Consider the following 14,242-nt stretch of genomic DNA (forward strand, 5'->3'; position numbering starts at 1 on the left):
TTGCAGTAGTAAAAGTATCTACATTTATACGCTTTGGACCTCCACTTAGAAAATATATTTTCAAGTCAGCACTATAGTTGGTGGGTGATTTAGAAACAAAGATTATGAAGAAAATGTCTCAAGCCTGATAAGGTACTACATCAGGTCCTGGACATCAGTTTTTGATGGGGATAACTAGAGTCATATTAACGCATTTAATTCATAAAATAATTACATTAGTCATCAAAAAATATATATCCACATCTATGTATCATATGTATACATATGCATATGTACACACATCGTCCTCTATATAATTTTATTTATAAAATTTAGATGTAATCATTTTTAATAAGTTTCTATGATGTATAAAATTATCATTATTATTACTGGTAGTACTGCTATGTATGGATAACATTCAGTATTTTGATAAATGATGTAAATTTTGTTGTTTCTATTCATAGATTAAAACATTTCTTTTATGTTTTTCTATCTCCTTATGAATGAATTCCTAAATATTATTTTGTGCCATAAGTTTTAGTGATATCTGTCTATCTCTATGTGCAGATGTATAATTATTGTATTAGTCAGATTTTACACACTAATGGTTTGTAAGGAACCACTCAAAACCTTAGTGGCTTATAATACTAAGAATTCATTTCTGTATTCATGAATATTTATGTTAACAATGTTGAATGATTCAGACAGTGCTCAGCTGTGTGGTTATTCTGCAGGCAAATGAATTGGTCTCCACTATGGATGGTTTCCTTTGGGGCCAAGACTGAAGGTGTAAACCCAAGGCACATCAATCTCAGGGCAAAATGCAGGAAGGAACAAAATCCCCAAAATAAACTGCACAAGCAGGTTTAAGTCCAATTTTTTCTAACACAATTAGATATAATTTTCATTTATTCTTAGGTCTTGGTAATTCTTTGAGTTTCTAGAAACCGTTACTCTATCTAACTTTTAACATATTTTATCCTGCCATTCAAAAATAATTATATTTTTCAATACTTACAATCTTAAAAGAAGTTAATTTTGTGTTAATTTGAAAATAAAGTTGGATGTGTTTTCCACATGTGGATTTCAATTGAGTTTCTTAAATGGAAATGTAAAAATAAGATGCATTTAACTGAAGTGAATGTCCTCTAAAACAGCATCTTAAACCTTATACATATCCCCTCATACCTTGTTAAAGAGAAGACCCTTCAAGAAGGTGTAAGGTGGAACCTGGTGCTTTGCATTTGTAATAAGCTCCCAGGGGTGTCAGTGATGCTCTGTCTCCTGGGAAAATTTTGAACAGCAAGACATCTTCATGGAGAAGAGAAAGAATGCTCTGTCCACATTTAAGTTTTGATTTCTTTAATCAAAAAAGGCTCCCATTCTTTGTCAAGTTATTCCTTGTATGTAAAACATTTCTCTAATTTTTCTATTTTCTCGAACATTTAACAAACATTTCCTGTTATGAATCCAGACTTGATGATGATGGTTGGAAGTACATCCAAGTGTATTGTAACTGACTAAATTCTCAGACATGTAAAAACAATGACAATCCTAGCTATCTGCTGTCAGTTCCCCATCATCACTCTCCCTTGTGGAAGCACACTTCTCAGAACCCCTTTGCCCTCTATGATTTCCCAGAGTTGCTCACTGAGTGGCCCTCCCTGACATGTGGAAGTCAGACAAGGAGAATTAAATGCCATCAGTTCCTGCGGGCAGAGAGGAGGACTGGAGAATCACAGGTGAGCTGAGAGCATCAGCACCCCCACTCCTGGGCCTTCCCCACAGATCTGGGGAGCACATGGTTAGATGGCCTCTGTCTCCAACAGCATATGTTCTCTGGTTTCTGGGGAGCACCAGGGAATCCCGCCTTTCGATGATCAGCTTCCCTTGTTACTAATTCCTTAGACCTTTGAAACAATGTATTTTAGTCATTAATTCCCTATATTAAGCGATTCCTGCTTCTCTTTCCCTTTATGAACTCTGACTAATACAGCAACCCTGACACTTCATGTCTGATGATCTCTGTTCTTTATGAAATCAGGAGAGGCGTTGTATGTGCCCCTGAGGCTGAGGAGAGACCAAGAGAGTTAAGGTGCAGAGGAGCCTCCCTGGACACTTCTACCAAAACTTCCAGTCACTCTCAAAGAATGGGTACTTCTGAGAAATGCTCTCAGTCGATGGAAGCCCAAGAGAGGCAGCTGGGGTGGCCAACTCTCAGCTGTCTGCTTCGTGGTTTATGTTCAGGCTCCTAACACTGTGAAAGGGTAACTGTTATACTGTTGACAGTAATAAGTTGCCACATCTTCAGGCTGCAGGCTGCTGATGGTCAGAGTGAAATCTGTCCCAGATCGTTGGCCACTGAACCTCGAAGGGACACCGGTTTGCAAACTGGATGCTGCATAGATCAGGAGCTTAGGAGCTGTCCCTGGTTTCTGCTGATGCCAGGCTAAGTTACTGCCAATGTTCTGACTGGCATGGCAAGTGATGGTGACTCTGTCTCCCAGTGATGCCGACAGAGTGGATGGCGACTGTGTCATCTGGATATCACATCTGGCTCCTGAGAATGGAAACATGAAAACAAACATCCATACTCTTAATGATGTTACCAGTCTTATAACTACCCTGCAGTCTAAGTGGTACTGACCACACTGGCAGAGTAAATCCCCAGTTTTCCATCCTTACCTGGGAGCCACAGCAGCAGGAGGCTGAGAAGCTGAGTCGGGACCCTCATGTCCATGCTACGTCCTGCCCGGACTGATTCCTGCACAGGGTGTGACCACACTATTAATGTGTCCAGGGCTGTGGGTTGCACCCCAGTAACATGCAAATAAGCGGGGTTGGGGCAGGTTGGGCCCAGCTGCAGGGCTGACTGGTCTCAATAACACCGGGCAGTCAGCGTCTACCAGGTGCCCCAGCCCCACAGGGCAGCACACATTTGCCTGCAAGAAATGTGTTTCTCCTCGGCAGTCACAAGAGTCATTCTACGGTTCTATGAGCATAGTGTTCTTGCTCTGTTCACATTTCAGGACAAGCTTCTCTTGCTATTTCTCCATCTAAAACACGGTGTTTTGAGTATGACACAACCCTAGTACTTGCAAGAAATTTTGCCAGCTCTTTGCATTGGTAACTATGCACCATTTTGAGGACAGGGAGACTTCCTTTTGGGTTGAATTCTTAAAACCTTTGGTTTGGTAAATTAACACTATTGGCAGCGAGAGATGCAATGAGGTGTAAGAATAAACAACCACAACAAATGTGAGTGTCATGATTTGTAAGGAAGTGCCCAGGGCCTGAGTATATGTCATCGCTACCTGTCACCTATAGCTGAATGATGTCCTTTTCCATTTCCGAGTGCTCTGACACACCACTTGCATCTAGGCCAGCCACGGTCCGGCATTTTTCTCCTCCACATTTGAAATATGTCAGCCGTCTTTCTTCTCTGCAGGTCTTTCCCACACCCATGCTACATGTTCCCTGAGCTCCTTGGGTTACTACTTGTGCCTCGCTTCCTTCTTAATCCAAGGTATTCTCTTCAGAAGCTGAAGGCTTCCCTAGAATAAGTGCTTAAGTAAAACTCTGAAACTACTTTGTTCTCTAAACCAGCATATTCCTCCATCATCAAACCTTTTCTAATTTCTAACAGAACGTAGTTCTCAGTGGCTGGACGTAGGGCCTTGGGCACAAGTGGGGAGATGAGAACACCACACAGGAAGGTCAGGGTGGGAGCCCTGCACAGGGTATTAGAGCCCACACAGTATGGAAAAGGCATCCATGTTTAATAGAGGGGGATCCATCATGGAGCAAGAGGGCGGTGAGGACCGTTGTCCTCATGTGCCAGTGATGGCACTATTTACCAGTACATGTTTTAAGGTCGAAGTAAGTTGTGGACATTCACCTCGGCAGGGGCACTCAGTGTAGGTGTGGAGCCCAGGTCTGGAGGGCAGGGCATCCATGCAGGAGTGCAAAGTTTGCAGAGGCCTGACAAGGATATCAGAGCCAAAAGAGAGTACGTGGGAGGATGTATCGGAGAACTCATGTGCAAGGGGATTGTAGTTGGCTGTAACAGGAGGAGATTCATTTCATTTAGGAGCGTTGATGATTCTATAAGTCAAAGTATTAAGGATAATTGGAGACAAAATTCTCACTGTTGGAGAAAGGAATTATAGACTAGAAAAGGAAATTTCTAGGATAAACTGGTTTGGGATAGAAATTGGAGATGTCATGGTTAGACATAAGTCTTATATGGAAGTGTGTGTTGATATAAATAGATGATGGATACACAGATAAATAGATTTTCTCTACCCCAGTACCAACGACATCCATGTCCCAAGAAGCGCCCACAGTGCCCAGATCTTGGTTTCTAAATACTATTTTGAACTAAAACAAAGCAATAGTTCTTGAAGAAATGCCTCATTCCAGGTCTAGAATGGGGAAAATACAAAATAACTCTGCAAAGTTTGGGCCAGAAATTAAGAAGTGTTCAAGAATGATGAGGTGGGGCTGGTCCGGTGGCTCAGGCGGTTGGAGCTCCATGCTCCTAACTCTGAAGGCTGCCGGTTCGATTCCCACATGGGCCAGTGGGCTCTCAACCACAAGATTGCCAGCTCAACTCCTGGAGCCGTCAAGGGATGGTGGGCAGCGCCCCCTGCAACTAAGATTGAACAGGGCACCTTGAGCTGAGCTGCCCCTGAGCTCCCGGATGGCTCAGTTGGTTGGAGCGCGTCCTCTTAACCACAATCTTTCCAGTTCAACTCCTGCAAGCGATGGTGGGCTGCGCCCACTGCAACTAGCAATGGCAAGTGGACCTGGAGCTGAGCTGCACCCTCCACAACTAAGACTGAAAGGCCAACAACTTGAAGCTGAACATCACACTCCACAATTAAGATTGAAAGGACAACAACTTGACTTGGAAAAAAGTCCTGGAAGTACACATTCTTCCTCAGTAAACTCCTGTTCCCCTTCCCCAATACAATCTTTAAAAAAAAAAAAAAAAAGACAATGATGAGGTGAAGAGAAATCATTTGGAAGGGGCTATCATTTGCCAAATGTGGAGAATTTTGAGTATCAAAATCAATAATGATGGTAATTCATGGAAAGAAATATGAACCCATGATTTTATACTGACTCTTTGATGAAGAATAGGATATTCATAAAGTATTAAGGACTTTTCCCAAAAAATCTTATTAATTTCAAACGGCAAAAGAGCATACATGGATACAGTACTTAATTCCCCTTCTATAATTGTGTTTTTGTCAGTTTCTTCCTGTGGTTCTGTTCGTACTTGCTTTATACAGAGTTATTACTATATTATTGACGATTCTCCCTGTGCTTTCCCTTACATCCCCATGACTATTTTGTAACCACCAAGTTCTATTTCTTAACCCCTTCACTTTTTTCTCCACGATCCCAACCACCCTACAATCTATGGCCCCAATAAATCTAGTACAAATGTGACGCCATACATAGTCATTAAAATTTTATTGACTATATTCCCTATGCTATACCCTACATCCTCATCACTGCTTTATAACAATTTGTACTTACTTAACCCCTTCCACTCTTTGACCAGTTCCCCACTCTGGTAGCGTATTCTCTTTTTATCAAACCAGCAACTCTTATATTATCAATCTTTATCTGACGCCATTGGTGGGGCTTCTCTAGTCAGTTTTCCTTAGTTATCAGTCGGGAAAGTATCTCTTTGAACCATGGCAGAAGTTGTACTGCTGCTGGTTTCTTTAAGGGCTGCATTCCTGCAGATGTGTCAGCATGTGATTTTTCTTACCTTCCAGAGAGTCAAGTTTAGAATGCCCTGGGATCTTAATAATAGCTAAAGCAGCATGTAAAGTATAGCATCCCATAACTCCTGAACATGTGAACCATTTTTTATTTCCTCTGGAAGCAAGGAAGCCATGTAGGCTCCACAACATTCCAAAATCATGCGCTACTCCAAAAGATTATCTACTATCAGTATAAAGGGTGGCAGTAGTTTGCTTAGTTTAGGTACAAACCCAGATAGGAGCATGTAATTCACCCTATTGGGTCGAAGTAGCTAAATAAAGTTAAAGACACTATTTCAATTACTTCAAAGGCTGTTGACAATGAATATCCAGCATGATATATATCATTTTCGTTTTTTAAAATAAGAGCCATCAGAAAACCATGAGAAATCAGCATTCCCCAGATCAGTTCCCTACAGATAATCATGAGGGGTCAGGAGGTGATCCATCAGAGTTAGGCAGTTTGGAGGGTTCATGGATATCAGAAGGATGCAACATAACTGGGTTAAAGTTATGACAACAGGAAAGAGTTAAGTCAGGTGCAGTTAACTAAAGAATTTCATAGAAAGTGAGGCAACTGACTGAGAAACATTGGGTGTGATGAGAATTCAGTAGGCTTTTAACTGGGTAGAGTATAAAGATGGTTAAAAGGAATCCCACCAAAAAAAACCAATCAGTGGCTTAAAGGAAAAAGGGCAGTGGCAGTAATGGCTCTAAGACAAGGGGATTTCCCAATACTCCAGGGTCTAGTTACTGACTACAATACCCTACGGGTGAGTGGTTTTCCACATGTTTTTGGGTGAGAACACAGAGGGGTGTCTCTTTCCTTTTCATATACACAAAGGAAAAATGAAAGACTCTGTTAAATGCCCCAAATAGGTGGGTTTATTAAACTCTCCTTTAAGTTTTTAAAGGCTATCTATCCCTGTTCTTCCCAAAAAATTGGGTCAGGTTTGTTTTGCTTTAGTGAAACATACACTTTTTGCCATAACAGTGAGACTTGGTTTCCAATCTGACAGTAACCCATGAGAAAACTTCTCAGCTAATGCTTAATTTTGGGTTTTGGGACAGTTGGAACACTACCAAGATTTCTGGATTTAGGTGAGGCCCTCGTTCGGATATCAGATATCCTAAATGTCAGTCGTGGTTTTGGGTAAACCACAACTTTTCTTGGAGACGTTGGTTTTTTAAGGCCAAAACTTTTAACAGGTGGATGCTGTTTTCCTGTGAGAAGAACAAGAAGCAATTCCTCCACATATTGCAACACAGTGGAACTCCTAGGAAAATATATACCATCGAAATTAGCCTTAGACTTGTGAGAAACAAAAAGTGCTCTCAGTAAGACCCAGAGGCGTTAAATTCCAGGAAAATTGTTTTCCTTCCCACATGAAGGCAAAAAGGTGTTGACTGGCTTCACTAGCTGGAATACTGAAGAATGTATTGCGTAAATCAATTACAGTAGGGAATTTACTTCCACTTGGGATGGATGCTAGTAGTATGTGAGGGTTAGGAATAACAGGATTCTGAAAGATAACAATGTTGTTTATTGCTCAGAGGTCCTGGACAATCTCAACTCCCATCCCTTGAGTTTTCTCACAGGAAAAGCGGGAGTGTTACAGGGTCTAGTGCAAGGGAATGAGGCCCTGACTTTTGGGATCTACTGTGGGCTTTATACCTTGAAAGACCCCTTATGGGATATTGATTCTGGCAAAGGAGTTTAAGGAATACATTTGAATCTTGGTAGGAGGTACACTGTGGATTCTGCCAATATCAGCGGAACATGTTGCATAGAAAGACAATGACAGGTGATTCAATAAGGACAAATGAACCATGCTGCCAGATTCAACTATAGTGTCATCAGAAATGGAGCAAATGAAATGTGCTAGCAGTTCTTTTAATTTACCTGCTTTGCTGTTTTGATGGCTACTGTCAAATACTAGAGAGATTTTCCCCTTTTTGGGAGAAAGAAATTCTAGCATGATGCTTTTCTAAGAAGTCTCAGCTTAATAAATGAGTAGGGACAGAAGAATTAAGGAGAAAAGGGTGAATAACTTTTAAACAGCCTAAACAAAAAGAACAGTTTCAGACACAAGTCTCATTTGAGGTTCATTTGAGACCCCACTATTGGAACTGTTTAGTCTGAGGCAGGGGCTGCTTTGTAGCTTGGGGTTGAACACCAAAAGCATAACTTTGGCATCAGTTAGAACAAATAGAAATTCATTCCCAATATGGAGATAAGTTGTGTCAGGCTGTTGTGTCAAATCGAGTACTCGCGACAAACAGGACATTTAGCAGAAAAGTACAAAGCCTCTGACACATTGGATAAAGTCATGAGAGCTTCAAAACACAGAGAGTGGAAGTTCAAATCTAGGAGAAAACTTAGCCTTAGAACTTCTGGGTCAGTGAGAAAAACAGCAAGCTCAAAGGCCCTGTGGGTGCCACACCTGTTTGCTCACCATCCCTGGTGTTCTCGGGGGTCTTTTCTGGACCCTTGTACAGGCCACCAAATATGTTGACAATAAACAAAAAGCCAACTGGATGTTTTCCAACAAATGGTTCATTTTGGAAAAGAGACAATTGCAATCTGGAACATGCACACAGGGCTAGACATGTGCAAAAGAAGAAGAAGTTCCTTCAGAGAAGGACAGAGAATGTCAGGAGGGTGTTTATAACCAGAGATCTTCTTGTAGGACTGGGAGAGGGACATAGGCATGAGACTCCTCCTTCAAGCCCTGTCAATACAATCTTGATTGATGACTTCATTATTAATTTTCTTACACATTTAAACTACTGTCCAAATTATGAGTGACAAAAAAACCCCAGCTGTTTTTTTTTATATATTTTACCAAAAAAGAAAGTAGAAAAAAGGAAATTATTTAACATACATATTCCTGACTCATGCAATTATTGTGAAGCAGCTTCCTTAGTATTTTTCATCCTCTGTGTTCCCTCAGGTCTTTCTGTGTGGGAGGTTCTGAAAAGGCTAAACCACATGCCTTGCACTCTTGGTCGGAGATGTGACTTACACTCTGCCCATCAGATGCATTCCTGAGGAGTGGTTGTCAGAACAGAGTGAGGGGAGGGGACCTGCATGACACAGGTGCTCAGTTTGCTGGTGTGGGTCCTGGGCAGGCAACACATTCTGGTGGACACAGCTTTCTGATACTCCAGATTGCTGTTGCCATGGTAATGTCTTCTCCATTCACAGAAAACACTAGGGGGTTTGAGGGATTAAAACTTTGAATTGCCAGAGACTATTCATGTGGTCTTTCTCTCCATTTTTAATCTTCCTATTCCATGATAATAAACACCTTTCTGCTGGAATCAGCCATCATGTCTAATCTCATATCCAACTGACTCAATCACAGACCATGTGCAAGTAACACGTCAGCCTTAGTCAGGTAAAATCCATACCCCTGGGCTATGAACGAACTGCCACTGATGGTGTCATGAGGTTTCTTCATAGGCTCACTGGGAAATATTGGAAAGTGACTTTCTTAGCATGTTTGGGCTGCTATAACAAAAATGGTTTATACTGGGCATCTTGGAAACAACAGAAATCTATTTCTCAGAATTCTAGAGAGTGTGGATTCCAAGCACAAGTTGCTGGCAGATTTGGTGTCTGGTGATAGCTCACATTCTGGGTCATAGATAGTTCTCTTGCTGTGTCTTCACGTTATAGAAGTAGCCAGGGAGCTCTGTGGGGTCTCTTCATAAGGCACTGATCCCATTCAGCAGTGTTCCACCCTCAGGACCTAAACACCAGAAAACACCCTACCTTGTAATGCAATCACATTGGTTTTTAAGATTTCAATATATGAATTTGGGGGGGACAAACAATCATACCATAGCAGTGAGTGACTGACACCTCATTATTAAGAACCTTCTGCTCAGCAGTGGCCCTTAGATCAACATTCACTTGGGAGGCCATTGTTTTCAATGTTCGCCCATTTTGAAAGGTCCAATCATAGTGCTTCCCAAAATACTTTTAACTCTGTCTCCAGACTTTCACCCTTGTTTTTCTCTAAAGTCTGGTATTTGTTAGAACCAGGAGTCTATATCATTGAATTAGCTCTCTCTCCAAAGTGATCATCAGATATAATCCTTGAATTTTACATACTGTTGTGACTCTCCTTGTTCCAAAGCCCCCTTGGGTATATAAGTGATGTGACATCAGTCTAGTGTATTTCTCTCACAAACCACAGGCATAAATTTGGTCACAATTCCAGAAATAATTCATAAACATAAGGAAACACCTGAATTAATCTGCATTTTAGAGTTTTCATGGTCATTTGTTTGTTTTTGTTCTTGTTTCCTTGTCATTTTCATTCCCAGGCACGTGAGGAGTCAATATTTCATTCTTGGTAAACATTTTTCTATGTTTCTATATCCCTTCTTTACATGGAAAATGAAGATATGGAGGAATCTATACCCTAATGATTCATGCAACGTGGCTCTATGTTAAAAGGCATTAGGACATACGTTGACTTGTTTCACTCTTGGTCAGTTCTGCTAAATAACAACTTGTTAAATTGTTCCCATTTTCTCCAAGTTTCTTCTGCATCGATAGTCTATAAAATACAAGAAATGATTACCTAAATAATGTGTAAAAATTTGAACATATCGTATATGCATTTCTAAAGTGTAATTTTGTTCTCTGATTTTCCAAAAAGGCCCGAGTAACCACTCAGTCAATATTTTAGAGACATTGCAACTCTTGATAATACCAAATGGTAGAGAGATTTTAAATATGCTACGTAATCAATCTGACCAAACTTCATAATGGCCCCTCCAAGAGATCATGATATACTTCCTCTAAGACTAGGTGGATAGTGTCCATTATACAGTATTTGAAGACCAGTGGTATAATCCATGAATATATTTCTTAGCCATTCAGTCTATTCTGTGTTTGTTTATTAGCAGTTTAATGTAGTTGTTATTTTCTCTATAAATCACAAGACCTATGACATGTGTCATGAGGGTCTTTAGTAGATTTCACCATAAAATTAAAAAAAAAAAACACACACAACATAATATATAGATGACGTATTATAGAATTGTACACTTGAAACCTATGTTACTTTACTAACAATTGTCAACGCAAAAAACTTTATTTTTCAGAAAACCCACATGATTATCTCATACCTGGAACTTATAGCATGATGGTGGACATAGAGATGATGGGACTTCTGTAGGCTCTAAGAATCTAATTTTTTTGCAGTGCGAAAAATATCTCCATTTATACCCTTTGGGCCTCCACTTAGACAACATATTTTCAAGTGAGCACAGCATTTGGTGGGTTATTTAGAAACAAAGATTATAAAGAAAAGTCCTCCAGCTAGATAAGGTACTATATTTGATCTTGGACACAAGATTTTGATGGGGAATAACGGGAGTCTGATTAACCCATTTAATTCATAAAATAATTACATTACTCATAAAAAAAATAATACGCATAAGTACTCACGTCTTCCTACATATAATTGTGTTTATGAAATTTGGATGTAACCATTTTTATTAAGTTTGTTTGATGTATAAAATTATTATTGTTACTGGTAGTGCTGCTATGTATGGATAACATTAGGTGTTTCATACATGATGTAAATTTTATTCTTTTTATTCAAATATTAAAACACTTCTTTTATGTTTCTGTGTCTCCTTATGAATGGATCCTAAGTATTGTTTAGTGCCATAAGTTTTAGTGAAATCTGTCTATCTGTATGTGTAGATATATAAATATTGTATTAGTCAGATTTTACAGAATAATTGTTTGTAAGGACCACTCAAAAACTTAGTGGGTAAAATCCTAAAAATTCAGTTCAATATTCAATAATGCTTATGTTGACCATGTTGCATGATCCAGACATTGGTCAGTGATGTGGTTCTTCTGCTGGTACATGAATTGATCTCTGCTATGAATTGTTTCCTTTGGGACCAAGACTGCAGGTGTGAACCCAAGGAACATCATTCTCAGGGCAAAATGCGGGATGAACAAAATCCCCAAAACAAATGGCACAAGCAAGTTTAAGTCCAATTGTTTCTAACACAACTACATAGAATTTTGATTTATTCTTAGGTCTTTGTAATACTTCAGGTTTCTAAAAACCATTACTCTATTTGATTTTTAACATATTTCATCCTGCCATTTACAAATAATTATATTTTTTCAATACTTGCAATCTTCAAGTAAGTTAATTTTGTGTTACTTTGAAAATAAAGTTGGATGTGTTTTCAACACATGGATTTAAATAGAGACTCTTAAATGGAAATGGAAAAAAAAAAAGACCCATTTAACTGAGGTAAATGTCCTCTAGAACAGAGGATCTTAGACCTTATACATATTGCCTGATCACTTGTTAAAATGAATCGCTCAAAAGTGGATGTAAAGTGGAATCTGCTGTTTTGCGTTTGTAATAAGCTCCCATGGTATTAGCGATGCTCTGGCTCCAAGGAAAATTTTGAACAGTGAGATATTTTCATATAGGAGACACAGAATGCTCCACCCATATTTAAGTTTTCATTTTTTAATCAAAAAAGTCTTTTATTCTTTCTCAAATTATTTTTGTAGGTGCAAAACATTTCCCTCATTTTCCACTATTTTCTCAAACATTTAACACAGATTTCTTGTTTTGAATCCAACTTGATGATGAAGGTTGAAAGCACATTCAAGTGAATTGTAACTGGCAAAATTCTGAAAGATGTAAAAAGAATGACCTTCCAGGCTGTCTGCTGTCAGTTCCCCATCATCACTCTCACTTGTGAAAGGATATTTATCAGAACTGTTTACCCTCTATGATTTCTCATAGGGTTGCTCAGTGGGGGGCTCTCACTAAGATTTGGAAGTCAGACAAGGAGGATTCAATACCCTCCATCAGGTCCTGCAGGCAGAGAGGACTGGAGAATCACTGGTGAGCTGAGAGCATCAAGCCTCCAATCCAAGGCTTCTCCCACAGGTCTGGGGAGCACATGGTTAGACAGACTCTGTCTACAACAGCTCATGTTCTCTGATTTCTGGGGGAGCACCAGGGAATCCCATATTTCCACTGTCTGCTTCCCGTTATTAATTCCCTTGGCCTTTGAAACAATGTACTTTAGAAATTAATTCTCTATATTAAGCAATTTCTGCTTGGAATACATAGAGTGGCTTCTCTTCCACTTTATGAACTCTGACTGATACCGTAGCCCAGACAGCTCATGTGTGATGGTCTCAGTTCTTTATGAAATCAGGAGAGGCGTTGTATATGCTACGGAGGCTGAGGGGAGACAAAGAGAGTTAGGGTGCAGAGGAGCCTCCCTGGACACTTCTACCAAAACCTCCAGTCACCATCAAAGAGGGGTGCATCTGAGAAATGCTCTCAGCCGATGGAGGCCCAAGAAGAGCAGCTGGGGCGGCCTGTTCTCAGCTGTCTGCTCCGTGGTTTATGTTCAGGCTCCTAACACTGTGGGAGGCCTACTCTGATACTGTAGACAGTAATAAGTTGCCACATCTTCAGGCTGCAGGCTGCTGATGGTGAGAGTGAATTCTGTCCCAGATCCTTGGCCACTGAACCTCGAAGGGACACCGGTTTGCAAACTGGACGCCCCATAGATGAGGCGCTTAGGAGCTGTCCCTGGTTTCTGCTGAAACCAGTTTAAGTAACTGCTAATGCCCTGACTGGCCCGGCAAGTGATGGTGACTCTGTCTCCCGGTGATGCAGACACAGAGGATGGAGACTGGGTCATCTGGATATCACATCTGGCTCCTGAGAAGGGAAACATGAAAGCAAACATTCTTACTCTTAATGATGTTACCAGGTCTTATAACTACCCTGCAGTTTAAGTGGTACTGACCACACTGGCAGAGTAAACCCCCAGTTTTCCTTCCTTACCTGGGAGCCACAGCAGCAGGAGGCTGAGGAGCTGAGTCAGGACCCTCATGTCCATGCTACGTCCTGCCCGGACTGACTCCTGCACAGGGTGTGACCACACTATTAATGTGTCCAGGGCTGTGGGTTGCACCCCAGTAACATGCAAATAAGCAGGGTTGGGGCAGATTGGGCCCAGCTGCAGGGCTGACTGGTCTCAATAACACCGGGCAGTCAGTGTCTACCAGGTGCCCCAGCCCCACAGGGCAGCACACATTTGCCTGCAAGGAATGCGTTTCTCCTCGGCAGTCACAGAATCATTCTGCCGTCCTGAGTATAGTGCTTTTGGTCTGTTCACATTTCAGGACAAGCTTCTCTTGCTATTTCTCCATCTAATACAGGGGTCTGTCAAGTATGACATAAACCTAGTACTTGGAATAATTTTGCCAGCTCTTTATATTGGTACCTGACCACCCTGTTGAGGACAGGGGGACTTCCTTTTGGGTTGAATTCTTAAAAGCTTTAATGGTAAATAACACTATTGGCAGCCAGAGATGCAATGAGGTATAAGAATAAACAACTAAAAAAAGTGTAAATGTCATGATTTGTAAAGAAGTGCCCAGTGACTCTTATCTGTAA

General features: G+C 40.6%; 2 gene segments (V, D, J or C); both read right to left on the reverse strand.

Moving 5' to 3' along the window:
• Window positions 1-2,222: 2,222 nt before the first annotated feature.
• Window positions 2,223-2,719, reverse strand: LOC117033320 (immunoglobulin kappa variable 1-9-like). The segment is given in 2 exon segments: window positions 2,223-2,539; window positions 2,665-2,719. Coding segments are annotated over 2 exon segments (372 nt in total).
• Window positions 2,720-13,182: 10,463 nt separating this feature from the next.
• LOC117032862 (immunoglobulin kappa variable 1-16-like) lies at window positions 13,183-13,682 on the reverse strand. The segment is given in 2 exon segments: window positions 13,183-13,501; window positions 13,628-13,682. Coding segments are annotated over 2 exon segments (372 nt in total).
• Window positions 13,683-14,242: the final 560 nt, after the last annotated feature.

The sequence above is a fragment of the Rhinolophus ferrumequinum genome, chromosome 13 (genome assembly GCF_004115265.2).
Source record: "Rhinolophus ferrumequinum isolate MPI-CBG mRhiFer1 chromosome 13, mRhiFer1_v1.p, whole genome shotgun sequence".
NCBI classification, from domain to species: domain Eukaryota; kingdom Metazoa; phylum Chordata; class Mammalia; order Chiroptera; family Rhinolophidae; genus Rhinolophus; species Rhinolophus ferrumequinum.